This window comes from Danio aesculapii, chromosome 18, assembly GCF_903798145.1.
Source record: "Danio aesculapii chromosome 18, fDanAes4.1, whole genome shotgun sequence".
In the NCBI taxonomy this organism is placed as follows: domain Eukaryota; kingdom Metazoa; phylum Chordata; class Actinopteri; order Cypriniformes; family Danionidae; genus Danio; species Danio aesculapii.
Window position 1 is genome coordinate 55,878,649 of NC_079452.1, and position 15,986 is coordinate 55,894,634.

The 15,986-nt window shown below is 36.6% G+C and overlaps 1 protein-coding gene across 1 annotated transcript; it reads right to left on the minus strand.

The window, feature by feature from the left end:
* Positions 1-888: 888 nt before the first annotated feature.
* qpctla (glutaminyl-peptide cyclotransferase-like a) lies at positions 889-15,251 on the minus strand. The gene is made up of 7 exons (XM_056478840.1): positions 14,627-15,251; positions 13,041-13,187; positions 7,505-7,798; positions 4,066-4,227; positions 2,335-2,434; positions 2,134-2,250; positions 889-1,061 (listed from the first exon to the last, which is right to left on the minus strand). The coding sequence occupies exons 1-7, from the start codon at positions 14,834-14,836 to the stop codon at positions 916-918; spliced, it is 1,176 nt and encodes a 391-aa protein (XP_056334815.1). The 5' UTR covers positions 14,837-15,251; the 3' UTR covers positions 889-915.
* Positions 15,252-15,986: the final 735 nt, after the last annotated feature.

The window sequence follows — 15,986 nt, forward strand, 5'->3', positions numbered from 1 at the left end:
TTAAACGATGAATAGACTTGGGCCATTGGTATGTGTGCAAGGATAATATATCTATAATCACCTCAGAGAATATTGGGGGTCGCAAATGAGAGGCATTGTTATTTTTGGGGGTTACAGGGTGAAAAGTATGGGAACCCCTGTACTAAATTACTAATTTTAAATGCATCACAAAGCACAAAAGATCTGTCGTTACTTTTGAAATGTGTATCAGTGCAGCAGCACGTTAGTTTCTTTCACTGTAACTCAACAAAGGGCTAATCATCCGAGTATTTTCTAGAATGATTAGATTCAAGAGACTTATTTCCAGTGTTTCCTTAAGTTTATTAAGAATATCCATCAGACCCTTCACTTGATCTTTTGGTTTAAAGTGGTAACAGCTCATTGACTAAGCAATGTACAAAATCAGCTCTATTTCTCTTAAATCACATGAAATGCTACTCACAGATTCCTAAAACAAGCATCTCTCAATCTCTCGTGTACTAACCTTCATGTGAAGTGCAGCACCGCTGGCTTTCCTGAATGCAGTTTCAATGCAAATGCATTTATAATGTAGTTTATCAGCACATACTTCACAAAGTATGATTAATGAACTGAATGAAAACTTCATCTGAACTCTGAAGTCAAATGAAGCACAACATGATCTAACAGTCTCTTTAAGGATGAGATTAGGCCTTTTACAGCTGCCGTAACATGAGTGTTTGTCCTATTATGACGTATGGCTCTTTTCAGCAGAAAAATATATGAATGTAATCAGCATGTACCATTCACACTCCAAATAAACACATCATTACGCTGTGTGCCTCTTTGGTCATCTTGATCTATGGCTCTATTATTATCATCATCATCTACAGTGGCTACATTCAACATGTGGTCATGTGACTAAACGTCTTCTGTAGAATGATCATTACAGCATGTTTAGAGGCTCAGGTACTCAGCCACAAAGATGGCCAGAATTCTAGTGAGGTTTTCCACTGTGGGCCTGTGCATCCTCTCCTCTACATCATCCAGCGTGTGCCAGAACACAGGGAACGGTGTGGGGATCAAGTGCAGCACGGGGACACCTGGTTCAGGGGGCACAAACGGAGCAAATTTATCTTGTCAGATTCATTTTATTTACAACAAAGAATTTATTGTGATATATTATTCAAATTAAAATAATAAAAAAAAACATTGTCTATTTTAAGGACTGGTTTCATGAAATTTCTGCATTCAGAGTTATTCACAGAGTTGGATTCTCAAATCATAGACCAGGGGTCCGTTCTTCGTACCTCACTTAAATGATCTAAGATGATTTGGCAGATCCTGGATCTTTTAATCTTGATAACTGATATCCAGCTAATTTGGTTCTTCAAACAAGTTCTGGAATCAGACTAAAATGTCTAAATGAACTGATCTGAGATCGCTGTGTATGTTGTGAAGGACAGATCAATCAATCCTCAAAATAATGATCAGCAATGCAACGATTGGCTGATGGCACAGCAGCCTAATGACATCATCTGATTAATATTTAATTATCCATGTGAGCAAAATGACATAATATTCGCAGTAAACAGTTTGTTAAATGATACGCAATAACTTTCCACATTTGTTGTGGGCTTTAGGCTTTACACTTTCATGTGTCAAGAGTATTTAGCAATTTATTTAGTTTTACTTAAATAATTATTAACAGAACTGTAATTTTAGCTGAATTTAACCCTTTAAGAACTGTAATGATTTGTGCTTAAACTTAGTGACCAAGAACTGTGCTATTGCCAGTTCTGAGATTAGTCTTTTTTTTCTTGCCCATCTGTTACAAACCATAAATGGTATTAAAGTCCTTTTTAGGTTTGAGCTGTAACCTTTAACAGAACATTTTGTTTGTTTAAAGGACACCATTTTGATTCATTTGCTCAAGGGTCAACTGTATTCAAGTGAAAATCACAAGCTAATTCAAATGACAATGATTTAAACTCATTGGTTCAAAATGAGTTCAGTTCCAGCAGCCTAAATTAAGTTACTTAACTAAATGAAAGTTAATAACATCATTATATTATATATTAACAAAATCATATTAAGTTACATCAATGATTTATTATTCTGAACATTTGAACTTAAAAAAAAAAAATGACACCAGGGCAATGATATATTACGCACCTCTGTTTAAGAATGGAATGTGGTCATCCTGTACTGGACCAAGATAAAAATCCTTCCTGAAGTAACTCTGTTCTGATGGATGAGATGTCAGCAAGCCCTGTTTGTGGAGTCTCTTCTCTGAAAGCCAGAAAGAGGGTTTGATCACTGTACAGTTGTTGTGTTTGAAGACAGAAGCCAATCAACGCTCTTTTAAATGCATACCTGCAGCGATCAGTCGGTCAAACCATCTTACTGTATTATCAAAATGATTGACAATCAGTGGTTCTGGACCACCAAGCAGGTCCAAAAGAACTAACAGGTCCTGGAAAATGGAAAGTTTCCATATTAAGAAATGACATATGTATATATGCAGGTTATTAAATACGGGATTTTTAAAATATATATATTTTTAATAGTCAACAATCAATTAAAATAATATTTAAATAAATAGTACAGTCAATACTATACTATATTATACATTTATAGTAACTATTATAGTAAAAAATAGGAAGTCCAGATTCGATCACGTGATCAGAAATCGGCCCAGATGATGAGGTTTCAGACTAGTTTGGAATTGACCTCCCGTTCAGAACTCGAATATGTACAGTATCTATAACGACCTCATCTATAATTATGCGGTGGCACAGAGTTAGACCTCTTTCAGGACTTCACATAGAAACAGCAACGCGTGTGGCATGACATCACTTTGCTGAAAAGAAGCTATTGGTTAAATGCCGGCAAAGTAGAACACGGAAGCGGCTTGAAGCAGAGAATGTAAGTATGGTAAAGCCTAGATAGGATACAGCTGCGGATGCGCACATCAATATAGCATCATTTTTCCTGTGATGGGTTTAGGGTTGAGGTGGGGGATAGACGTAAATAAAATATGATTAATGGGAAATTTAATAAATAATATAAATCATTTTCATTTCACTTAGCAACAACCTAAGTATGTCTGCGGTCTGAAGGGATTATTAAGTTGATGACGACAACATTGCCATAGCAAACAGTGAGATATGTAAACTTGGGATTGCAAGAGGTGAAGAATTTATGTTATTTATTACTTGATTGTTCAAGCTACCTCACAAAGTGCTTTGTTTGTTAACAGAGATGTTGAATGTTAAAATAAGGTGAATTAATATGGAACGAAATAATGAAATAAGGAATACCTGGATCTGTTTCTTTGCTCTTCTTTATTCTTTTTTTATGTTAAGTATCAGATCGGGTTTCGGTAGATACTCAAAATCAAATGACTCAGACTTCAGGGCAAAAAAAAACAAATATGTAAAATATTACAAATACTGTAATCTTACTATTAACAAGTAAATTTTATGTGTATATCTTGTAACAAAGGTAATTAATGTACCACTGTACATGCTACTGCAAAATTACTATTTAACAGTAAATAAAACAACAAATAAAATAGTAATAGAAGAACTATAAAATAAATATAATAATTATTTCTTTAAAATGTTTAGAATTTTATGTTCAAATTGCCATTACACTCATGTATTCATATATAAACAGAATTATTTTAAAACTGATGCCTTAGTTTTTATATGATTTTTCTATCGATCTATTTAGGCAAATCTTAAAGCCTTAAACATGCAAGTGCTTCCAATTGTGCTTGAACAGAACTAATTAGTTTGAATACAGTTTGAACACTGAACCAATATGTTATTTCACAGTCTGAAAAGAATTAGAGGAGATGAAACAAAGAACAACATGTTACTGAAGAAAAAAAGGAGAAGAAACAACACAAAGACAATTGTTATGCTTGTTGATGACTTCTTGTCATTAAATATGCATATAGATGAATAGATCTAGTGCTCATACCATCAAATGGAGCATACAGTGAAAGACTGTGCATTCAAATGTGTGTAGACTAATGTAAACATAAAAAAGAAGTATATTTTGGGGTTTAGACTGGTTCCGGCAGACATGAATACTCACCACTGCCTGTAAAAGAGAACTTTTGCTGGATCCAGCAGGGTGAGGAGTACGAGACATCAGTTCAGCCAGATGACGGGAGCCATAGAGAGAATCTGTGTCCGTCCATTCATCAAAAGCCTCCTCTCCATCAAAAAACACCAGCTGCAGCGTCACCGCAGACCTCTGCAAAGAAACGCGAGTGGATAAATTGAGCTCCCATGATCTATTGTCATTTAAATGAACTGGTTCATTGTTAACCTTAATAATGTGAGATGCATCTACTTCAGTGTCTCTACAGTGGCATTGCAGGATTGTAAAAAACATTAAATAATTTTACATTGGGGCAGCACGGTGGCACAGTGGGTAGCACATTTGCCTCTCAGCAAGAAGGTCACTGATTTGAGCCCCAGCGGCGTCAGTTGGCGTTTGTGTGTTCGCGTGGGTTTCCTCCAGGTGCTCCAGTTTCCCCCACAGTCCAAAGACATGTGCTATACAGTAGGTGAATTGGGTAAGCTAAATTGGCCGTAGCGCATGTGTGTGAATGAGTGTGTATGGATGTTTCCCAGTGATGGATTGCAGCTGATAGGGCATTCGTTGAGTAAAACATATGCTGGATACGTTCATTCCGCTGTGGCAACCCCAGATTAATAAAGGGACTAAACCAAAAAGAAAATGAATGAATGAATTTCACATTCATATAAAATATGCATCTATGTGATGTGTCCATGCCTCCAGATGTGCACACTGCACATAGTAGGAAAAATCTAGAAAATGTGAAAAGGCCAACATTTATTCATGAATGTTAATTATTTAATTATTTGTTAATTATTAGCCATATTCATCTGTCTTTCCATAATACATGTTGATAAAATTTCTATATTTATACTTTACATGAGTTTCAGGAGTATAAATGTTATGATACTATGTTGAGCAAGACGTTATCCTAATCCTTGAACACAAAATGTCATAAGGGTCAGTTTAGATATTGAGAATTATACATCATTCGGAAGATGGATAAACAAGCTTTCTACTGATTTGTCTGGTCTAATGGTTTGTTAGGATAGGACAATATTGGGCAGAGATGCAACAATTGGGAAAATCTGGAATCTGAGGGTTAAAAAAGAAATCTAAATATTAAGAAAAATCACCTTTAAAATGAAAATGTTCCAAGCGATGCATTTTACTTATTAAAAATTCGGTTTGATTTATTTACAGAAGGAAATTTACAAAATAGCTTCATAGAGAATTTTTACAAACAATAAAAATCTATAATTTTCTTCTTTTCCCACAAATATACTTGTGCTATATATATAACTTAAGACAATCAGTTACAGTTAGCAAACGGATATTACCATCCACAATCACAATGCAACAGTTTTTCACAAATATAAACCAGATGTCTTCACAGACTATTCATATTAATGACGTTCATGCTTAAACTGACCACCAATACTATGTATTCATTTAAAGGGCACCTATGGTGAAAAATCTACTACTAGACATATGTGTAGGTATAGTGTATAGGCTGTCATATTGTGGTGATATAAACACAACCAGTCCTTTTTTTTTTTTTTCAATTTAACAACATAAAAATGGTGGACCAATTTGAGCGGTTTTGAGACAGACCACAACTCGACGTAGGAGTGTGGTCCCCCCGCCCACCGAATTGATTGACAGCTGCGTATTAACAGGTCTCCGTAGTAATGCGTATAATCATATCAACAAGACAAGACGTGCGCAAAGCAACCGGGAATAAAAGGTGTGTTCAGTATGCTAGGATCATCAATCATCATCAAATGTGATCAAGAGTGAGTTTCACATTTTAAAACAAGTTTAAAATGTTTTAAAACAGTGCACGTGTGTAATGAATTACAGCGATTTACTTCAGCTTTACTTCATCAGCACAGCCGCGTGTCAGAACAATTATAAAAGACGCTTTAATCCTGGTTTGTGGACATTAAATCAGGTTTATTTTGTACATTAACATAACAGATATACATATAGAAGTGGATATTAACCTGTATCCTGTCACATTTGCATGCAAAAAGAGTGCAAAGCTAAATGCACGTGCTGTCTGTTTGTGTGTGCGTGAACTTTGTAACTACATTGTGTGCGACTCATCGTTGCAACTCCACAACAAATGCATCAAATATTCTATGTTAAAGTCCTTACAGTAGTATTTCTCACAAACGTTACATGAGATCTGCTTCCTTTATGTCTGTCTGTTGCCTGAGGCAGCCAAGGGCGGATATTGAGGCACGCTGACAGCCACGTGGGAACGGTGGGCGGGGAGAACTAGCCTTAAAGGCCCAGTACACAAAAACAGCAACAAGCCGTTTAGAGCTATAACATACAAACTACTGAAAGCTATAATAAATAATCTGATGGGTGTTTTGAGCTGAAACTTTACAGACACATTCATGGGGATACGAAAGACTTCTATTAAACCTGGAAAAAGGAGTAACCTAGGTGCCCTTTAAAGGATTATAGACAATTAATCAATTGTCACGTAATTCATCTTATTCTGCAATGTGGAAGTAAGCTCTTTTCAGCGATGGAAATGGAAATGACTGGAAACAACAAACGTCAATAAACTACTAATAACCTGTGGAAATAACCTGTGGAAATAATTTCTATAATCTAGTTTCAAATGAACAATAATCTGCATATCACTGAAAAGTTATATTCTTTGTTTTTGATTACATAATTTTATTAACAGCCCACTACAGGCTAAGCCAGAGTAATGCAAAGGCTAATGACTCTGCCTTTGTCTTTGGGTGATGCTTACATGCTACAGACACCCTTTTGTTGATTAACTTGTGTGGTCAGTAGCTGGGCCGGTTTCTAACACCTATATGCTGGTTATCATGCTGAATTGAATACTGAATTTGCATGCTTTGTTTAGCCATCTCCCCTCCTCCTAAGAAAATATAGACAGGACATCTTTGTCTTAATTCAGACTTGTGATAAAACTCGCAGACTGCAGACCTCCAATAGGCTCTTGCAGACTCATGGACTTCTTGAAGACGCTGTATGACTGCAGATTAACCAACACGTCTCAATAAAGGAATTCTGCTTGTTTTAAGTCTCCTGGACTGGGTTCTCTTCTATACGATTTTTTTTACAACAAACCTAATGTTTGTTTATTGCAATACATATAAATAAATCTAATATAATAAAAAGTCTGCAACATCAAGAAGCATAACAAGCTGTTTTATAGTTAAAAATAAATGGAAGTGAATGAGTCCAGAAGTCTTAAAAATTAGGTTCCAATATCTGCGCCCACTCTTACGTGAAAAAAAAGAATAAGGTTAATATTTAGCGTCTCTAATTTTGACTAAAAGATAAAATTCATTCAGTATAATCTGCTCTGAGATGCAGCTCATTCTTCTTCAAAATGCCCTCAACTGTTTCTGAGAAGAATCTTTTTCCTGATGATTGTGTAGAAAGAGTTGCTTACCTGCTGTTTGAGAGCTTTAAGCTGTTTGTCCAGAGCGGAGGCCAGCTCTAAGATCATGGCACAGGGTACAGCTGAATCACTGGCACCCACAAACACCCGCTTGGAGTTCTTGGGGTCTCCTGGTATGATTTTGGAGTCATGGTGACATGCTAAGAGAAGCCTGCGAGGAGCCGAGGGGTCCAGAACTGCCAGCAGATTGGTGAAGGTCACATCACCCTTAGGGGTGGATGAAACAAAGTCATTCTCTTCCAGCGTCCATCCAGCTGACAGCGAACGCAGCTGAGACAAGATATGCTGTGGTTGAAAGAGGTTAGAGAAGGTTAGTTTACTTTACTGCATGTTTATTGGTAGACAGCAACTGCAAATCTGCATATACACCCATTGAAAAACACACAAATAAGAGACCAGTTGAAAAACCTCAGTTTCTCTAGACAGACTTGATATTTTACATTGGATAAATGGTTTGGATCGATTTATTAAATCGGATTGTGGTTTCTGCTGTCTGTCAGCTCAAGAAAGATAAAAAGAAAACTCTTGTTTTTTTATATATGTCTGAGTGTATTTATGTGCCTTGATTGACCTGTTTGAATTTTGTGCTGGTTTATATAGAACCAGCTATTTCTTCACATGTGCCTGTCTCCAAGCGAACTATGGACTCCTCCCACCTCTATTTGTAAACAAATAGCAAAGCAGCTAACAATATTCCCTTTGAATTAGTTACTAATGTTTTCATTTTCCTTAGGCTTAGCCTTTATTTCAGCGGATTGAACCGGAAACTATTCCAGCATCTGTTTTACGCAGCGGATGCCCTTCCAGGTGCAACCCAGTACTTGAAAACAGCCATGCACACACACTCATACAGGACAGTACGGGCTATTTCAGTTTAGCCAATTCACCTATAGCTCATGTCTTTGGATTGTGGGGGAAACCAGAGCACCCGGAGGAAGATAGTGGTGTAACGGATCACAAATCTCACGTTTTGAATCACACTATGGTTTTTGAGTCACAGATCAGACCATTTTTCAGATCAGCAAAAAAAGAGAGGACACAAATGTCTGTTGCTTTTCATTCACACAAAATATCACTGCAAAAACCATTGGTTTTAACAAACAGAACTTCAAACAAACTAACAAACAGAATATTCAATACGAAAAATAATCTTTGCTACTGTTGCTGATAATGCTAAATATAGAAATCTAACATTACAACATAACATATATTTATTTTCAATAAATGATTCAACAATTCACACATAAAACTTCCAGACAGAATCTGCGGACATTTTTTGTTATTTCTGCGCAGAATTTTAGTAAAAATCTGCGGATTTATGCGGAATGATTTTGGGAGTATCATAACTAAAATCTTAAAATATGAAATAAAAAACAATACCTTTTTAACTTGTATTTAATGTTTACAATGCAAATTCAAATAGATCCACTTTATTTGGTAAACAAAACAAGTCTCTCATAAAATATATTACTAAAAGACAGAAAATATTACTTTACAAAAATATATTGTAAATAAATCATAAATCATATCAAAATTCTCATATTAGTCAATAATATTACAGAAATAAATATGAATTTACACAAGTAAATAAACAGAATCAATGATGGGCAAAAAATCTGCGGAATTCTGCTTGCAGATTCCGTGTGGGCCTAATTATAGGTGGATAATTTTTGAAAACCTTTTAGTTAGTGATGTCAGTTTGAGTTCAAGTTCAAATCATTCTTATATCTTCCATGTGCAGAGCTGTGTTTGTCAGCGTGGTGTTGTTGGTTTCACACACTAACCACAGAAACTGCAGCTGAGCTCTTAGTAACTGCAACAGTGTGACTTAATATTTTCAGATGATTGTTGGAATAAATTTTACATTAAAAGGGACCTACAGTAATATGCAAAAATCACTTTTAAAAGGGGTTTAAAAACAGTTGTGTGTAGGGCTGAGCGATTTGGGGAAAATATCTAACTGCAATTTTTTGAACAGATATTGCAATTTCGATTTGATTTGCTATTTAATTTTGCTTAATGTTCTGTATCGTAGCTTCTTACTGCTAAAATGAAGTGAGTGTTAGTTAAAAAAAGAAACTGAAAAGATATGAACTAACTCCAACTTCTATTCAAGTTTGTTTAGAAATATTCAGAAATGAAACACTCATTTTTCTTTAGAGCAAACAGTAGTGAGTTAAGGCGTTAGTTATCTTTTGGTGTCTTTGTGATGTACTTTTTATATGGTGTAACCATAAAACTCTGCAAACAACTCTGAAATTGTACTTTGCTGTTGCTTGCTATTAGATTGAGTGTCACTGACAATACTTTTAGTTGACTTTTTAGCAAGACACTCCTCATATAGCTGCCTGTGGTGCTTTTTAGCTGCTGGTTGTTATATTTCCTTGTGCTTTGGCAACAAATCTGCAACAGCTTTTACAAATTACCTTATTTGTTCAGTGTCTGTGACTTTGAAACCAAAATATTCCCATATTATAGACATGCTGTTTTTCTTTGATTTTAATTCATCTATTAACGATTCTGAAGCGACAGACGCCATCATTCCTCGTCTACGCTTTTCTGTTTGTTTGTTTATATGGCTAGTAAGACTGTCACACACAGACAACAGTTACGCATTTGCTCTGGGTGGGGAAAATTATATAATACATATATATTTCATATCGCAGCCTCTTGCGATTAGCTAATCGCAACGTTTTGTTTATTTATCACATCCAAAATAAAAGTTTGACAATATATATATATATATATTATATATCATATGCACATATATTTTATATCTAAACATAAATAATAATTTTCTCAAATATATGCATGCCTGTGTGTATTTATATATACATAATAAAATAAACAGTACACGCACTCAAATTATGTCAAAACTAACTTTTATTTTGGAGCTGATTAATCGCAATTAACTTTTTTCAGCACTAAAAATAATTAATATATATAATATTTAAATAATATATTGATTTCTTGACTGTTCTGAAGTTATAACATTGGTGTTGTGTTGTCTTATAATTAGGGATGCTCAGATCAAGATTTTTGCAGCCAATACCGGATATCGTTTCCTTGTCATGGCGATCGGCCGATACAGAGTACCGATTTATTGCTTCAAGCTTTAGAATGCATAAAGCACATTTTCCCTCTACGTATGATACTTAAATGGACATCTTGCCTTACCTAAGAGAATAAATTAAAGATGCTGCATACATCTCTTGTAACCATTTAGTGTGGACATGTCATGGCCAGAAGCAGCTTTACAGAAAATAAAATAAGAGATATAAACACCAGTAAGAAAAATGACAAACAATGCAATTTATAAACACTGCAAATGATTAATAATAATTCAACATGTCTCAATCACGAAAAAGTTTAGAGCACATTTGATGCAAAATATATTATAAAAATATAATAAAAATATATATTTTAAAGTTTTATTCATCTAATAATTCCAGCCAGCTTTTAGTGAACTTGCAATACTGTCAAAAACACCCAACTTTCAGTTGTTACAGGGAAAAAGGCTAAAATACATGCAAGACCATTCAAATATTTTGCTCTTCTCCAACTACTGACAGCAAATCTGGAGAGTCTCACAGCAGCTCGATCACTCAATGAGAGAGAGAGAAGGGGATTTACACTCACGATAACTTCACTGCTCTATTCATTTAACCCAACAAATGTAATGCTAAGAACATCACAGTGCCTCTCGCGATCTGCTCTCTTGCTCATTCACCCTTATAGCCATGATTTCTGGACACATTTTGGGGATCACAGAAATACCATCATATGCGGGAAACTTGCAGAGCTTCCGGGGGAGGTCATAAGGTTGGATGAGACAATAAACAGTGGCGATCGCTCCCCTTGCATCACAGCAGCTCAAAACACTGTAAATACAATGGTTGCACTTGCAACAAAGAGAGAATCACTCACGAGAGTCGTGCCAATAGACTGTATAAACTAGTCGCATCTGTATAGGCGAATTACCAGTTTATAAACATTCAGGATGCGTGTACATCGAGGTTGCAGAAAAAAAAACAGGAGCGCTATAGCATTTACAGCGAGGGAATGACATCCGATGCTGTACAGAGTTTGATGTTGTATTAGAGATAAGTTATATTGATTATATACTATACATATTATTTACAGAATGCTTTCAGCATATTATAACAACTTGTCACCCAGTGATGAGCACAGTTATTCAGTAAAATTACCGTTAAAGTGAGCGGCATTTGTCTGACAGGTGCATTTGCGATAGCACCCTCCCACACACTCCAAGTGATTTTACAAGATAGAAGTTAAAGGCCTACAAGTCTTTGGATGCCTACAATTTTGTTCTATGTGGCCATGTGCAAGAATAATGTCTTTGTAGCGTTAAAAACCGAAGTTCTGCCGAGCCAAAGACAAGGAAAGAACACGAAGCTATACAAGGCCTGGGTAATCATCAACAAGCAAAACAACTGCATTCTGTCAGGGAACTGCACCTGTACGGCAGGGTATGTGAACTTACATTTTTACATTTCATTCTAAGCATTCAGTGTCTGCAGTTTATTCACCATATTTAACTGTTTTTGCTGAAATCATTGCTGTAATCAAAAATGAGTAATGTGTATGATTCAGCATAGCGGGAACTAACCTGATATGAAATGAGAACTGCAGGGTCGAGCATTTTTAATTAGGTCCTCACTCCATTCAGCTCTTCTGATGGCTGTTAGCCCAAGGCGATTATGGCATCCTACTGCACAACACGGCATGTTTGCTATTGCAACCGGTCTGTTTTTTTGCAACCGCTAAGCGCAGTTGAACCTGTATGACGTCATGTGTGACGTAGGTTGGCAATTCCCCTATATATTTTAGCTGTTGTGACGTGAGCACATCAATCGCTCACACCCCACGCATCATTTAACTTCTCACATGTTGTGGCTGCTGTAGGCTATGCATAATATAAGGGAGAGCACATGCGTCTTCCTCTGCTTCTAAAATCATAAACAAACCCCTGTGATCAGTTCATGAAACAAGCCAGATTGGTAAGTACCGATCTAGTCGATAAATGTGATTATCGACAGACACCGGTCTTCGGCCGATTGATCGGAGCATCCCTACTAATAATTAATATAAACATGTCTAAAACATGGCACTTTTCGGTTTATTATGTTCTGTAAAGGACCAATGAGATTTCTTACAAATTGAAGCTATAAAAATGTTTTCATTTTGTTTAGATTTAACATTTATTTAAAAAAAAAAAACTGTCAATAATAGAATAACAAAATTAGCATCATGAGATATTTATATTCATTTTAAACAGCACAATAATAATATTTTAACTTCAGATGAGTTAAGGATGCACTATTTGCAGAAATAATTCAAAAACCTTAAAACCCACACCTAATAAATACAGAAAATCCTGAGAATTACTGAGACTTTTCTATTTATTTAATTTTTTTTAATAGCTATAACTTGCAATGCAGTAAAACAGTGTACAGAGCAGACTGGAGATGTTAAGAAAGTAGCGGTAGAAATCCAGACTCATTACCTGCCGTATGATCTGACTGCCTGTTGTCCCGGGCACTCGTTCAATTAGCAGGGGCCGCAAGTGAGTCTCCCATAGCCGATGCCCATCCACCTGTCCTGCCAGCTTCTTGGCTTGTGCCACAGAGTATTTATTTGGCTTATGAGAGAGCTGCAGATTTAAAAAGACAGAGGTGAAAAGATGATCATATTTATCATGGTTTAAAAGAATGCCCTGGCCTCTTTTTCACAGGCCTTATACCAGCAGTTCAGCTTAAACCACAGGCTAAAAATAAAGCAGCGTTTGTGAAGGTCAAAATGAGGAAATGCAATTTGTTCTTTGTCTTTGCATGCAATATTTGAAAACAATAATGCACAGTAGGGATGCTTTGATCGAACGGCAGAAGATCGGTATCGGCCCCTGATAAATAAGGGGCTAAGCCGAAGTAAAATAAATGAATGAATCATTTTCTGAAAAGCTGTTTCTGGCCATGACATGTTTACATCTAAATGGTTATAAGAGATGTGTTTAAGGTATTATATGCAGCATATTTAGCGAGATCTTCTCTTAAGTTTCATACTTAGAAGGAAAATGTGCTTAAAGCAATTAAATCGGTTCTCGGTATCGGCCGATCACCACGACAAGGAATCAGTACTCGGTTTCGGCCGATCACCACGACAAGAAATCGGTACTCAGTATCGGCCAATCACCATGACAAAGGAAACGGTAATCGTATCGGCCAATCACAGTGACAAGGAATCGGTATTGGCTGCAAATATCCTGATCGGAGCATCCCTAATGCAGTTTACTTATTTTATGCTATTTGGGTGATTTTGAAGCATGACATCATCCATCCTCATTTGCTTTTTTCCTGATACAGAGTGAAAATATCTCCTACGTATGTTGATGTGGTATTAAAACTGTATTAAGAAGTAATATTTCATCTATAAGACTGAACTTATTTTAGTTAATTTCTGTTTTTCAAACCAAGATTCAACATCTTACATTTCAGTGATAATAAAAACACTTACATTTCAGTGTTAATCACATGCTTGTGTTTACCAAACAGCTCAGATTAGTATTTATCTGAAATATGAAATAACAGAAATAGAAAACAGCAATCGTGCAAAATATCAGGAAGAGGTAAATAAATCAACATAAAAACATTTAAATTGAGTTACTAAGTTAATTGTAGTAAGTTGCTTTTGTTTTCATTTAATATTAATATTTTATTTGATATCAGTTTTATTTTCAAAAAAGACCATTTAAATGTAAAGTTTAATCAATAATAATAATAATAATAAACAGAAAGTACAAACTAATGTAACGCATATTGATCATAATTACAATTTACAATTCAAGAGTAAAGAATGACAATTTTTAAAATCTTTTGGTCGATCATGAGTTTGCAAACAGAGGTGATGGGGACATTAAAAGGTGGAAATGTACTGTATGAAGTTGAAAACAAAGTAATAATAATAAAAATATAAATAATGTAATTGTGACTAAATCAAGCATTTTATTGGGACAACAAAGACACTTTACAATGAGATTGCAACCCCTTCTTGTTAGATTACTCGTGTAGGTGTCTGACATATCTTGATGCTCACCCTGTCCTTGATGAGATCTTCAGGATGGTGCTGTGATGATCCGCTGGGCTCTGCTGAAAGGTACAGCGCCAAAATCATAGCCATCGACAGGGCGCCGCACAGGCACAGCAGCAGCACGCGCACGCGCCTCCCCCTGCGGGGATCGCATCCGGCCAGCGCCTGCCCGTTATTGGCATGCAAAGCTTTAAACCGTCGTCCCGCTCTTGACATTTTGACGAGGCGTTGATGCGGGGCAGAAACTGCGACAGGCGTGTCCGTCCAGCCTCAGCCAGGGGACACGTCAGTACTTCACACGGCCAACTTTGTCCGCCAACGCTAACGTCACCGTGAAGTAGAAAACACCAACGGCATTGCAGAGGCTAACACAACGGGTAACACTTCATAAAAGTATTCTCCATGAATGCTCAGCCTGAGGTGTGTCTGGTCCTCTTGAACAGTCTCGTAAACAAGAACCAGAAACGACCTTTAATCGACTACAAGCATTACTTTTCTGACTTTAAGCGACACATTTCCCATTTTAAAAAGTCGTGCTTTATAAACGCACTGAAGTATTCTCAGGAACTTTCTTGGCTTCTCTGGACATCTAGAGAGCACAAATGAAAATGAGCCATGCCTCTATTCATCCGTCTGCAGTCAGTAAAGCTCGTTTATTAGTCCAGCAGTCAGTGAATGAACTCTTTCTGTCAACACCTGATCTGGACTTCAGTCACTGCCCCAAAAAGTCAACACCAGCGGCGTTAATCTCCAGTCACTGGTGGTTCATCGAAAGATTTTTTTTAAAATAATTGTTCGTGTTGAAAGTTATATGGACGACTTCTTTCCTGTCGTCTCTTATTCAGGATTCTGGCTGTTGTTGCAGGGTGCGCGCACGCGCTTCCGCCATGGTGATGTCATTCTAGCATGAGGGTACAGCGTCATCTTAAAGGTGCAGGCGATAAATACGATTCTGAATTTATTCATTCTGAATTTACCGTATTTTGGGTAGTCACCATACCTGCCAACAGTCTCCGAAAATCGGTAGACCGGGTAGGGGGCTGAGCAGCAAAGTTGAGAAGCGGGGAGAGGGTGTGGTGTTAGTAACCGTACAATGGACCAGTTTTAAAACAGAGACGGTGGCGATCGGATACCATCAGGGGCGAAGAGGACATTTTAAAAGTAGGGGGGAGAGCTGAATGAGATCCAAAATTTTACATTCATATTATTATTAATCACCTGTTTCTAAATGGCCTGTCTCAAAAAGTGAGGGGGACGTATCCCCCCCCCATCCCCCCGGTTGCTACGCCCCTGGATACTATACATCCGTGTGTGTTTGTGCTCATTTTCCTCAGATATAATGTAATGTCCGACTAATAATTTGCAG